At 49.8% G+C, this 13829-nt stretch overlaps 1 protein-coding gene across 2 annotated transcripts in view; it reads right to left on the bottom strand.

The window, feature by feature from the left end:
• ESPL1 (extra spindle pole bodies like 1, separase) overlaps nt 1-13829 on the bottom strand; it is a 42682-nt gene that overhangs the window by 11811 nt on the left and 17042 nt on the right. For both annotated transcript variants that reach the window (XM_077329125.1, XM_077329126.1), the window contains exons 13-21: nt 13162-13281; nt 11632-11803; nt 10593-10718; nt 9713-9869; nt 8818-8927; nt 6099-7249; nt 3295-3709; nt 1692-1862; nt 419-632 (exon numbers count right to left, since the gene is read on the bottom strand). In XM_077329125.1, the coding sequence (XP_077185240.1) occupies nt 419-632; nt 1692-1862; nt 3295-3709; nt 6099-7249; nt 8818-8927; nt 9713-9869; nt 10593-10718; nt 11632-11803; nt 13162-13281 (2636 nt within the window). The remainder of the gene's footprint in view (nt 1-418; nt 633-1691; nt 1863-3294; nt 3710-6098; nt 7250-8817; nt 8928-9712; nt 9870-10592; nt 10719-11631; nt 11804-13161; nt 13282-13829) is intronic.

Genomic DNA, 13829 nt, shown 5'->3' with positions numbered 1-13829 from the left:
TCTGCTTTCATGTTAGCTGAACAGGCACAGTTAGAGCCTTACCCAATTTGTGAAATGCTGCCTTAAGAGACAGGATTTGTCCCCTCCTTGTGTTGCCCTACTCTCTTCCCCATTCCCCCAGGCCCCTTTCGATCAGCTTTCACAAGTTCGGTTGCTTCTCTATTTCAAAAGCCACTAGATTTCTTTGAAATGCACAACTTGCACAACCATTACAAAGAGATTCCAGCTCCTGTTGAAGTTTCTATGTATTTTGCCCATAGGACTACAGGAGATGATATACGAAGACAATTCACTGCAAAATTTGCCAAAAGGATACCCCTTGGGCAACCCAGGTGTTGAAAAGGCACGGCCTCTGGTTTTATACACGTCACACACACACACACACACACACACTCTCTTCCTGGACAGGGGCCCTTACTCGAGTCTTTTGTGAATGATGCTCATGATCTGATGGCGAAGAGTGACAGCGACCGACTCCGAAACCAGGTAGGCAGTAGTCACGGGGTCCCGGCTGCCAATACACAGTGCCATGAGTTGGCAGAGATGGCTATAGAGGGCACTCGGGGGGTTATGGCTGATCAAGCAGAAGGCAGCTTGCAGAGATTCATAGACGGAGTCCATGGAGAAGGAATCTGCAACAGTCAAAAGAGGGATGGTGGTGGTTAAATTCAATGCAACCACGAGCAAAACTAGAACATACATTAAGAAGAAGAAGAGTTGGTTCTTATATGCTGCTTTTCTCTACCCAAAGGAGTCTCAAAGCGGTTTACAATCGCCTTCCCTTTCCTCTCCCCACAACAGACACCCTGTGAGGTGGGTGAGGCTGAGAGAGCCTTGATATGACTGAAGAAGAAGAGTTGGTTCTTATATGCTGCTTTTCTCTACCCAAAGGAGTCTCAAAGCGGCTTACATTTGCCTTCCCTTTCCTCTCCCCACAACAGACACCTTGTGAGGGAGGTGATGCTGTGAAAGCCCTGATATTCCTGCTCGGTCAGAACAGCTTTATCAGTGCTGTGGAGAGCCCAAGGTCACCCTGCTGGCAGCATGTGGGGGAGCAAGGAATCAAACCCAGCTCGCCAGATTAGAAGTCCGCACTCCTAACCACTACACCAAGGCATAACATTATCACAAGTTCTTGTTCAATTTAAGACAATTTCAAAATCTGGTATTCCATCTCTCCGGGAACAAAGGACGGTCTGATCTAAGTGCATTTCTTCCAGGGTGGCTGCATTGAAATCCAGATGCAGACCCGAGGGGAGATTTTGTCTCTGCCTGAAAAAATATGGCTGCAAACTAGGAATCCTCAGGCTCAAAAAACAAAAATCTCACTTGTGTCACAAACTCAACGGGAGGCGTGTGACTCACTGCCATCTCTCCTGTCTGCAACAGGAGGTCTGCAACCTTGATTACACACTGACTGCTAGAAAATCCTGTTAACTCTTATTGTTACAAAGCTCCCCAGAGAATCCGGCTGCAAGTTTACAGAGGCACAGGAGAGCGAGCTCCTCGCTTTTACCAAGTTGAACATCTTGCCGTTTAGCGCATAAGAAGCTTATGAAGCCGGGGGTTGGGGGGGGGGGGCTCGGAATTCTGAAGATTGATCAGAGCGGACCTTCACAACAACAAGAAATTTTAATGAAAGTTCTTCCCCCTGACAGGGACAGAAAACATCATGAAGTCCTGTTTCTTACCAGCAGCTACTTCCAGGGCAGAGGCAAGCACATGTAGATCAAAGGGATCCGTGGGACTTTGCTTCTCTGAAGCTTGGAAATTCTCCTGCAAACCTGTGCTGGCATCACGCCGGAGAACCTCTTGGTCCTCTTCTGCGGCATTCGGCACAGCAATGGGTCTCCTCCTATGGCCTGTAGAGGGGAGGGAGAGAGGAGAAAAAAAATTAATATATCATTTTTACACTTCTCAACCTCTTCAGTTCCTAGATTGTTTTACAGGTCGGGTTTGTTTCTTTTCCCTTCCCATTTTCAGATATGTGTTATAGACCAGGGGTAGTCAACCTGTGGTCCTCCAGATGTCCATGGACTACAATTCCCATGAGCCCCTGCCAGCATTTGCTGGCAGGGGCTCATGGGAATTGTAGTCCATGGACATCTGGAGGACCACAGGTTGACTACCCCTGTTATAGACCACAAAAGGGTTATGGGACTACCAGACTAGCTCCAATGTTTGGCTCAAAAGGGCCACGTTAACATTATTTATTATTATTATTTATTCGATTTTTTTATACTGCCACTCCCATAACAGGCTCGCGGTGATTAACACAATAAAAGCATCAATACAATTAAAATCCCCATAAAATCCCCATGTATTGTTTAGACGTTTTATGCAAACCGCCCTGAGCCTTTGGGGAGGGTGGTGCATAAATATAATAAATAAATAATAAATAAATAAATAAAACAATTAAAACAATTTATACATATGACAATGAAGATGGAATTGACCTAGTATAGCTATCCCTCCCCCTATTCCGGGCATTGATCAATATAGATGGAATAATAGCTAAGCAAAAACATAAGATGGAATTAAAACCAGCTAGAGTAGCGATCCCCAACCTGTGGGCCGTGGACCGCATGTGGTCCGTCAACTAATTGGAGGTGGGCCGTGAAGGACGCCTTCTCCCCCCCCCCCCGGCCCTTTACTTCATCCCCCCCCGGCCCTTTACAACACACTTTGGGTGTCATTGTCTCCCATCACTCCCAGATGGGACTATCTCGTTGCAGAGAAACAAGCTCAGGGTTCCCATTGATTTGTCATTGTCATGAGTTAGAATTTCCATGAAAATAAAATGTTCCTTATGTTCATTGTTGTGGCGTGTCTGTCTCTTATTTTGAAGGGATGTTTAAACATTACCATAGCGATCAGAGAGCGTTAGGGCAGTGGTTGAGAGTAGAGGAGTAAACTTCCCCCCACACACACACCGGGCCTCAGTAAAATTATGAAGCGTTGAGTGGTCCCCGGTGATAGAAAGGTTGGGGACCACTGAGCTAGAGGATGAAATTAGGCCCTTCAACATCTAGCACTGCCGTTCAATAGGGCTTTAGGAGGGGGGAACACCCCGGGGATCCCACCCAGCCTCAGCCAAACGCCTGGCGGTAGAGCTCCGTTTTGCAGGCCCTGCGGAACTTACCCGTCACCTCAGCTTCCTTCCCACCATGCAGAAGAAAGCCCCTTGCATGTCTGCCGCAAACCTTCTCCCCACTGTTCCCCAGCCTGGTTATTTCGCTCGAGAACATCTCACGTTAGCAAGTTCCTGGAAGGCTCCAGGAGGCCAAAAGTTACCTTGAGCGGCTTCTTCTTCACCTGAACCCCGCAGGACCTCACGGACAACCCTGGGCCTTGCCTCAGCAGCCTCCAGAACCTTCTTTCCCCCTTCTCCCGCCTCATTTAGCACTTCCCCCTCACAGGGCAGTTTCCGGACTTCCTCTTGCGGCTTCCCCCGCTTAGCGGTTCTCCTGCCGCCCGGCCTTCCTTGCCGCGGCTGTGCCTTCGCAGCTTGGGGGCAGCGGTGGTCATCTGAAGAGCTGGCGCTGCACCCCTCCATTTTGGCAAGTCTCGCCGCTGACTGTTTCCTGCTAGGGGCCGCTTTTCGCCCTGGCCTGCGGGTGGAGGTTGCTGGTTCTACGGCAACAGGAAGCGTCACCTCCCGCGTGGCTTCTGGAGGGCCTTCCAGGTCACTGTCGTCGCTGAACACCACCTGGGAAGAGACAGACGGTTGCTTTCCTCCCAAATGCATCGTGGGCAACCTTTTAGGATGCTACCCAACCAATCTTTCGCCAAGCACCTTCCCCACAGGGGAAACCTCAACAGAAATATCTGAGCTGGGAAGAGATAAATTGTTGGTTTCCCTCCAAATCCCCCTCAAGTTTTTCAGCAACGTTTTAAGTAGCTGCAAGATCAACCTCCCACAAAGGGGCATAAGCAAAGAGCAAAATCTCAATAGACAGAGCCCAGCTGGGAAAAGAACCAATGGTTGAATTCCATCCAAATTCAACTCAGGTTTTCCAGCAATGTTTCAGGAACTGCCAAATAAATCTTTTATCAAGCCCTTCCCACACAGGGCGAAATCTCGACAGAGAAGTCCAAGCTAGGAAGACATAAGGAAGAGGACAACCAAGAGGATCAAAAGGCTAGCCCAGGGGTAGTCAAACTGCGGCCCTCCAGATGTCCATGGACTACAATTCCCAGGAGCCACTGCCAGCATTTGCTGGCAGGGGCTCCTGGGAATTGTAGTCCATGGACATCTGGAGGGCCCCAGTTTGACTACCCCTGGGCTAGACGGTCTTTCCTACAAGGAAATGTTTAGGACACAGAAGGAGAGGTGAGATCCATCACATTTGCGCAAGAAACCTCTGCAAGAATTCATAATAGCTGCAGTTGTCTACTGGAAACCCCTCCATTCAAAGGCCTTCTATGCTGCCAGCCTAGCTCTTCCGAATTCTCTTCCCAGGCCTGTGAAGCTCTTACTGCAGACCTTCTGCCACCCCTGCTGTAGGGTTCCAAGGCAAGAGAAAAGCAAGAGGAGCTTTGCCATTGCTTTCCTTTGAGCTGTTTGTTTGGTACCCTGCTTTTTACTAGCCATAGGTGACTTGCAATGGCCTTCCTTCCTTCACCTCACAACAGAAACCCTGTGAGGTACGAGGGGATGAGAGAGCCTTGAAAGAACTGCAACTCTCAACTCTGGACTCTCTCAGCCTCACCCACCCCACAGGGTGTCTGTTGTGGGGAGAGGAATGGGAAGGTGACTGTAAGCCGCTTTGAGCCTCCTTCGGGTAGGGAAAAGCGGCATATAAGAACCAACTCTTTTTCTTCTTCTTCAACTGGCCCAAGGTCACTCAGCAGGTCTCATCTGCCTCAAAGCAGCTAATCATCTTTCCATTCCTCTCACAACAGACACCCTATGAGTTACGTGAGGCTGAGAGAGTTGTGAGAAGAACTACGACTGTCCTAACGTCACCCAGCTGGCTGCATGTGGAGGAGGAATGGGGCATCAAACTCCGTTCTCCAGATTAGAAGAAAAGTTGGTTCTTGTATGCCACATTAACAAAAGAAGTCTCAAAGCGGCTTACAATCACCTTCCCTTTCCTCTCCCCACAACAGACCCCCTGTGAGGTGGGTGAGGCTGAGAGAGCCCTGATATTACTGAAGAAGAAGAGTTGGTTCTTATATGCCGCTTCTCTCTACCCGAAGGAGGCTCAAAGCGGCTTACATTCACCTTTCCTTTTCCCTCCCCACAAGAGACACCCTGTGAGGTGGGTGAGGCTGAGAGAGCCCTGATATTACTGAAGAAGATGAAAAGTTGGTTCTTATATGCTGCTTTTCTCTACCTGAAGGAGTCTCAAAGTGGCTTACATTCGCTTTCCCTTTCCTCTCCCCACAACAGACACCCTGTGAGGGAGGTGTGGCTGAGAGAGCCCTGAGATTACTGAAGAAAAGGAAGAGTTGGTTCTTATATGCCGCTTTTCTCTACCTGAAGGAGTCTCAAAGCAGCTTACATTCGCCTTACCTTCCTCTCCCCACAATAGACACCCTGTGAGGTGGGTGAGGCTGAGAGAGCCCTGATATCACTGCTTGGTCAGAACAGCTTTATCAGTGCTGTGGCAAGCCCATGGTCACCCAGCTGGCTGCATGTGGAGGAGTGGGGAATCAAATCGGGCTCATCAGATTAGAAATCGGTGTTCCTAAGCACTATACCAACCTGGCTCTCACAGGGACCCTGAAATTCCGTGGTGGTCCTCCATCCAAACTTAAACCAGGGCCAGCTCAGTTTCTGACAGTTGACAACCTCAAGTTAGCCTGGGCTATCTAGGTCAGGGATGCCCTATAGCTAATCAAATCGACTCTGCCCCCCGCCGACCCATAATTATGTTTCTACACTCGAAATAATGCCTGCACTGGCTGAATCGAATTTGAATGGAGAATGTGATTTTAAAAACATTTAAAATATGTTTCTGGTATTATGTGATTGTATCCCATTGTTATATACCGCTGTGAGCTTGAACAGGAGGGCAGTGTACAAATTAAATAAATAAATACTAATCTTCCACCAGCCTCTCCTCCCTCAGCTTCCATTTCTCTTCCGCTACCTTAAGACGAGACTTCATTCTTCTGGACACTTTGGGAGCCTTCGAGAGTTCAGTCTTCAGCCCTGGAGAAGAAGATTCCTCAAAAATCTTAAAAGGGGCCTTGGAGGAGAGCGCTGCCTTGGCTGCCGTGGACCGGCTCGTCCTGGGCGTCGGAAAGGACTTCTGTGCTGGGGTGCAGGGTTCCGCAGGCAGCCGAGCGACAAATGGAGCGGCTGGCGTACTGGAATCGACCGGGGCAAGCGGGTCAGTGGGGACAATCAGCGGAAGTGGTTTGGCTTCTAGGATTCTCTTAGGCTTCGCTTTCCGGTCCGCTTCCAGCTGCTTCCTGGCATCATCGCGGTTCACCGAAGAAAGCACATCGTGCCTCTTGTCGGCAGCCGTCGGCACGTTTTCTTTGTTCTCACAGAGGGACGGTGGGTGCTGCCAGGGCCAGGCACCAGAAAAGACGCTTGCCAGGTAACCCTCGTGACCGGAAGCTAGAGCTGAGACGGCAGCTACAGCCTTGGTGCGCAGCAGGCTGGCCTTTTGATATTCGAGCCCCGGCACCTGAAACCTCTTGGAAGACAGCGCCGCTAAGCTGGTCTCTAGATGCTTCCACGGTTTCTTCTCCAGTCGGCTGGGGGTCGTGGTTCGTTTGGCCAGAGATGCATAGATTTGGGCCACCAGGTCATCGAGGAGTCCGACTGCAGGCCCATCCTGGTCATTGGCTTTCCTGCCGTGGCTTTGAGACACGGAGGCCACTGCATGGGAGGCGTAAGAAGTCACGGCAGCGCACCGTTTCAGACAAGCCTCAAGGAGTTGCAGGCCTTGTCCCTTGGGCCCTGTCGCCAGCCCGGCCTCGGCAGAGGCTACCAGCCAGTGGAGACAGATGCTCGAGAGGACCACGTCGGAGCAGAGGGAGCAGCGGCATCGGTCCGGGTGGGTCAGGAAGCTGGGATGCTTCTTCAGCTTGGGCTTCAGCGCTGGCGAGTCTGGGAGAGAATTCCCCTTCTGTGAGGAAACGGTGTCAACGAACTCCAGGGAGACCTCTCTCAGAAACGGCTGCTCCTCTTCGGAGGGCTCGGGGCACAGGCCTCGTGTCTTCTTGCCCTTCGGACCGCCTTTCCTTGGCTTGATTTTCACCTCGCTTTTTTCCTCTTCCATTTCAAACACTGGAGGCAAAAAAGAGAGGGTCGAATTTAGAGCCTCACTTTCCCTCACGGCTGTTGAGCGTAGCAGTAAAGCTGCCTCCAAGCACGACCATCTCTCCCTCCCAAAGGCTGAAGCATCATTAACACGAGCCTTTGACTCTCCTCCTGGGGAAAGCTGATTGGGGATGAAGGTATTTTTTTCGCCTCCGGCCTACTGTAAGAAATGCTATTTTTATGACCCCGCCCACTTACATTTTAAAAAGATGGCTACAGGGGTAGTGCACAATATATTAAGGGTTTACTGAGAGCCAGTTTGGTGGTTAGGAGCGCGGAATTATAATCTGGCATGCCGGGTTCGATTCTGCACTCCCCCACATGCAGCCAGCTGGGTGACCTTGGGCTCGCCACGGCACTGATAAAACTGTTCTGACCGAGCAGTGATATCAGGGCTCTCTCAGCCTCACCCACCCCACAGGGTGTCTGTTGTGGGGAGAGGAAAGGGAAGGCGACTGTAAGCCGCTTTGAGCCTCCTTCGGGTAGAGAAAAGCGGCATATAAGAACCAACTCTTCTTCTTCTTCTCGTTCTCTATAATTAGAGCCTTACCCCAGTCAGGACACCAACAAGAGAATTGAGAAGAGTCGGGTTTTGTACCCTACTTCTCACTACACCCAAAGCAATCTCAAAGGAGTTTACAATTGCCTTCCTCTCCTCGCAACAGGCACCCTGTGAGGTAGGTGGGGCTGAAAGAGCTCTAACAGAATCGCTCTGTGAGAACAACTCCAGCAGGGCTTTGACTTGCCCATATTCACCTAGCTGGCTGCATGTAGAGGAGAAGTGGGGAATCAACCTCAGCTCCCCAGGTTAGAAGCAGAGGCTCTTACCCCCTTCACCACTCTGGCTCTCACAGACTTCTCAGCCTCAGGTACATTTCTATTGTTCTGTCCTCAGAAATTTACCTCTATGTAAATCATCATCATAAAGACTCCCTCCACAACTCAAGATTTAATTTGTTTCTAAAGGTAAAGGTATCACCTGTGCAAGCAGCGGGTCATGTCTGACCCTTGGGGTGATGCCCTCTAGCGTTTTCATGGCAGACTCAATACGGGGTGGTTTGCCAGTGCCTTCCCCAGTCATTACCGTTTACCCCCAAGCAAGCTGGGTACTCATTTTACCGACCTCGGAAGGATGGAGGGCTGAGTCAACCTTGAGCCGGCTGCTGGGATCGAACTCCCAGCCTCATGGGCGGAGCTTTGAGACTGCATGTCTGCTGCCTTACCACTCTGCGCCACAAGAGGCTCTTTCAACTCCAGCTTAATTGCAGTACACACCTCCCCCACCTCATAGCTGTTTCTCTACTGATCCCTGTTTTCCCATTCTCCTTGCCCCCTACCCCTGCAAGAATGTGGGACAAGCACACAGCATAGATCTGAGAGCGGAATTCCTGCTGGCCCAAGCTGAGACTTATCTCAAGAGCAGGTGAAGGAACCTGCAACTGAAGCTGGCCTGTCCATCTGCAATGTAAGACTCCCCCATCTCACGCCTGGAATATAATGGGTGGCGGGGGGGGGGGATTAAGGCCAAGGCTCACCAGTGCCTGATTCCAGAAGAAACAACACCTGCTCAAGATCAGAGTGACACAGCTCCAGTTCGCCCCGCTGGAGCTCCAGCTTGCTCTTCAGGACCAAAAACCGAGCACACCTGAGACGAAAAGGCAGCCAGAGACAACGTTAGAGGCCCTGAAACACAGGCAGCAGCGGTCACCAGTTTGCCTTTCTCATGAAACTGAAGGCAGATTACAAAATTAGAGAAACAATGCAACCCAATGCCAATTCCCATCATCAGATCCTTGAAGCGTTTGGCTCACATTGGGGTCCTCTTCAAACCAAGCAAACTGCAGCCTTGCAGTTCATTAACTGTATCCCTGGTTTAATTTAGGTATGTGGCTGCATGCCAATGGTACAGGTCGGTCAGCCAACACGTCCCCAAAACGAGTCATGAAACATGAAGCTGCCTTATATTGAACCAGACGTCTAATCCATCAAGGTCAGCGTTGTCGACCCAATGCTCGCAGTGGTTCTCACAGCGGTGGCCAAACAGTGGCTCTCCAGATACCCATGGACTACAATTCCCATGAGACCCTGCTAGCAAGGTCTCATGGGAATTGTAGTCCATGGATATCTGGAGAGCCACAGTTCGGCCACCATGCTTCTAGGATCTTTGGTAGAAGGCCTCTGCATCATCTCCCACCAGATCCTTTAACCAGACACTTCAGGGATTGAACCTGGGACCTTCTGCATGCCAAGCAGTTGGTCTGTCACTGAGTCATGGACCCTCCCTTTTTCAATGCAGGCTTCATGCTGCTAAAAAAACTGGATCTGCACCTTTGAAAAAGATACTGTAATAGGCTGCAGGTCCTTTGCTGCAGGTCCCCCTCCCATGGTCCTATCCATGGCAAGAAGGGTGTTTGATCCAAAGGGCCTTACCATCGGAGGGACTGCAGCTTCATAGAGATCTTGAGAGCTTCTAGGCAGAAAGCTTTTGCTTCGCTTACGGTCTCTATCTTGCCGAGGAGGGAGATGAACGTTTCGGAGCAAACGAACATGTCAGCCAGGACCTGCCACTTCTGCACAAGGTTGTCACCTGAGAAAGGGGAAGAGAATGGTGTGCAGAGCAGCTTAAGCTTAAGGCAGTCCCATCTCACATAAAACTATTCATATTTTAAGGTTGCTGCCCATTTTGTTAATTTCAAGTAGATCAGACGGAGGCTCTATTCTGCAGCAAACACTGAATTCCGCAACTGCATTTACTCCAACAACAATGGGTTGTTGTTTTTTGCAGAATCCCCCATGTCACATCTTTTTGGCCCTTCTCCTGAACCAGGCTGGCTGTAAAAAGAAATCAAGATATTTTCTTTAAAATCCTGATCTCTCAGTGTCTGGGCTAAAAGATCAGCATAGGATAGAGAAAGGCAGCCATAGTGGACTGCTCATCTGCAGTTAGGCTGACAGCTCCCTGTCAAATCCACATGCCAGAATGTATTCACCACCAGTCTTTTTTGAAAAGCTAGGCAGGTCTGAAGGTTTCTTGCCTCTGGCCATCGTTATGGGAGTAAGCAGGTGAAAGCAAGATTGTTGAGTTTTGTGCAGGGGAGAACTCAAAAGTACAAGAATTGAGAGACAAAAGTCTCTACACCAGGGGTAGAGAAACTGCAGCCCTCCAGATGTCCATGGACTACAATTCCCATGAGCCCCTGCCAGCATTTGCTGGCAGGGGCTCATGGGAATTGTAGTCCATGGACATCTGGAGGGCCGCAGTTTGACCACCCCTGCTCTACACACTGACAGAAAACAGGTCTCGTTTTACCATGATCTACAAACAGATGGTCCAGGGCATCTTTAGCAGATTTGTCACTGCAGATCAACAAGTTAGAAATAATGCTGCGGTAGAGTTTGTGAGCATCGCACAGAGCAGTTTCGGGAGTCTTCCACCCTGCGAAGAAAGAGAGGCATGTGAGATATGCTAGCCCCATTGCTTCCCACCTATCCTGCGTCAAGGCAGTCCTTTCTACAAGGAGCCCCTGTGCCTCTGCTATGGGACATTTGCACGTTACTGAGATCTGGGGAAAATTGAAGACACACAGACGATCCACCCTGGGCTACAGGGCCTAGCCTGCGCACCGCAATGGCATGTGGCCTGCAATATGTGCCAAGTGGTTATACATTTCAAGGAGCAAGCAGCATCGGTGGGAGAGGCATCTTCAGTACAAACATCTCAAATGCAGGTGTTCCCTCACTGAGAGGAGCGTCCATCATATTTAAGCAGCATCAGGAGCCTGCCAGGCCTTGCGGAATGTTCACAAGACTTGCGGAAGAGCCTGAAAGGCCTTGCAGAAGTTCACAATCATAATTTTATTTATTAAATTTCTAGCCTGCCCCTCCCAAAAGGCTCGTGGCGGGTTACAGAACCCGCATAAAAAGCCCAATAAAATTGCCCCCTAAAAACAGTCCAATTAATCTATCAAACGCAAAACAATCCATACACAGGTATAATGGTGAAAAAAACAGAAGCAGATCCCCTCCCCAATAGGGGTTGCTGATCTTAATCCGCCAACAGAATAACCCGCGGGGGGGGGGGTTCTAGATCTTCCTTAGCGCGCCGGCCTCAACCACAGACCTGGCGGAAGAGCTCCTCCTTGCAGGCCCTGTGGAACGCCGAAAGCTCCCGCTAATCAAAAGCTTACATTTTTAGTTTGTATCTGGGATGGAATTCTATTCCAAACATATGCCTAGCTTTCCCGCTAAACATGGAGATGTCTCCTCTCTTCTGTTCCTCAGCCATTCGGGTCCCCCTTGAGTCCCAGGGTGGGTCACAGGTTCAACAGACGTACAAGCTGCATACTCACCTTGAGCGTACAGTTTTTGCCTGAGTGCCAGTGGGAAGGTGGAAGGAGGCAGACCGAGATACAAGGCTGTTAACTGGAGGGTGCTGCCTCGGAGTAGGTACCACAGCTTAGACGGCCTTTGCAAGGCTGGGTTTTGTAGGTTTTCCAGCAGCAGGTCGAGGCCTTCTTCAACCTGCCCATGAGAAGGGGACCCATGAAGCCGGCCACCCAGGAAAGCATGAGATCTATAGCCTCTAAGCCAGCGTTTCCCAACATGGCGCCGATAAGTACCGTTGTACCTACTAGCACTTCTCCTGGAGCCCACCGAGCTTGTTGGCAAGTGGGTAGGGATCCCGTAAGGCAGAGCTTTTTATGGGCTGCCCTAAAATTGAAAAGATTTCCCACTAGAGCAGGAATAGTTAACCTGTGGTCCTCCAGGGGTTGGACTACAATTCCCATGAGCCACTGCCAGCAAACCATGGACATCTGGAGGACCACAGGTTGACTACCCCCATCTACATTACCTTTGACCTTTAAACCGCTGATTTAAACCCAAATAGCTGATTCTGTTCCTAAACTGCTGCCCCCCAAAATGAAAAGTGGCTGTAATTCAAACAACAAAAGGCATCCAGACTTGAGCAAATCTTGGTTTAGATAGCGGTGACAAGGAGAGCTGGAAGAGACCACAAAGGACCATCCAGTCCAGTCCTCCACCTTCTCAGAGATTTAAAAATCATAACCCTCCTGACTGGTCCTCATCCAATATCTCCATGGAGGAGACTCCACCACCCTTTCAGGCAGATTTACTCCATCTACCAACAACCCTCCCCATCGGAAAACGCTTTCTAATATTGAAGCGGAACCTCCTTTCCTGTAATTTGGACCTGTTGCTTCTAGTCCTCATCTCTAAAGCTGCAGTCAACAAGTTGGCCCCCTCTTCAAGATGTCTACTTTTCATGGGGTTCAACACAGCTATGATAAACACCCCTTTGCCCTCCTCTTCTCCAGTTAGTTCTTGCTGCTGCGAAGATAAATTGGTGGAGGATGCTGTCCCTGTCTTGTTCAGATCTACTCGGCTTAGGTGGTTCCAACTGCAGATGGATTGCAGAAACAAGCCCAGGGAAGTCACTGATATAGAGGACCAGTGGAATTAAAAGATAGTGTGGCTAGTGAATAGATTTGGACTTTGACGGAGGAGACTAATATTCAAACTCCTACTCAGCCCCAAGAGTTCTCAAGCTAGAACTAGAGAAGAACGAGGCATTATTATCAGCTATCTGCTTTGGAGCGAGTGGTTGGATTAGGGCAGGGGTGACCAGACTGGCAGGGGCTCATGGGAATTATAGTCCATGGACATCTGGAGAGCCACAGTCTGGCCACCCCTGGATTAGGGGATTATTCTGAGAACAGCCTACTGCCTCCATCTGCTTTAGACCCCTGCAGTAAACCGAGAGTGCACAGATGCCGTTTTCTAAACTTGCATCTTCTCATCTTCCTCTTCTTAGCAGACACAAAGTAGAGTCAAGCCCTGCTGGATGCGCTCAAGATTACCTTGCAATTTGCCAAGCACAATCTGCTTCGGAGGACGGATAGCGTTTGGTTCGTCAGCAAGGCGAAGTCTTTGCTACGGTCAACGCTTTGCCAGCAGGACTCCGCTTCCTTCAAGACCATCTAGAAGAAAAACAGGACAGAAAAGGACATCATTAATGGGGGGGTGGAACAGATCCTCCAGTGGGGATATTAAAGCTCAGCCTTCGGTTGACTTCAGCAACGGGGAGGTCATGGATCCGGATACCCAGGGATGCCCTGCCCCAATCTCCTTCCAAAAAGGGTGGCATAAAACAGATCTAGACCAGGGCTCCCACTCCTTTAACGCTGAAAAGGCCAGAAGTGGAGATGCTTGCATTGCCTCATAGCACAGCTCTTGACTTGTAGTAGCTGCATCTATCTATCTATCCATCCATCCTTTCAATTTCTATCCCGCCACTCTCCGTGGATTCGTGGTGGGTTACATAAAACAGGTAAAAGCCCGAATAAAACCAATCATAACCCCTTAATAGCCCTCCCTCCCTATCCATCCATCCATCCATCCATCCACCCATCGCCCTCCCTGAAGGCTCAGAGCAGTTCACATAAAACAGAAACAACACAGGTAACTTATTTTTCCGATAATAAAGTGATAACAACAAACAACACAGAATGGTAGAAAAATATAGAGA

The sequence above is a fragment of the Paroedura picta genome, chromosome 3, assembly GCF_049243985.1.
Source record: "Paroedura picta isolate Pp20150507F chromosome 3, Ppicta_v3.0, whole genome shotgun sequence".
Taxonomy (NCBI): Eukaryota; Metazoa; Chordata; class Lepidosauria; order Squamata; family Gekkonidae; genus Paroedura; species Paroedura picta.
The sequence above is the reverse complement of the archived record's forward strand: the minus strand, read 5'-3'. Positions and strand labels throughout refer to the sequence as shown.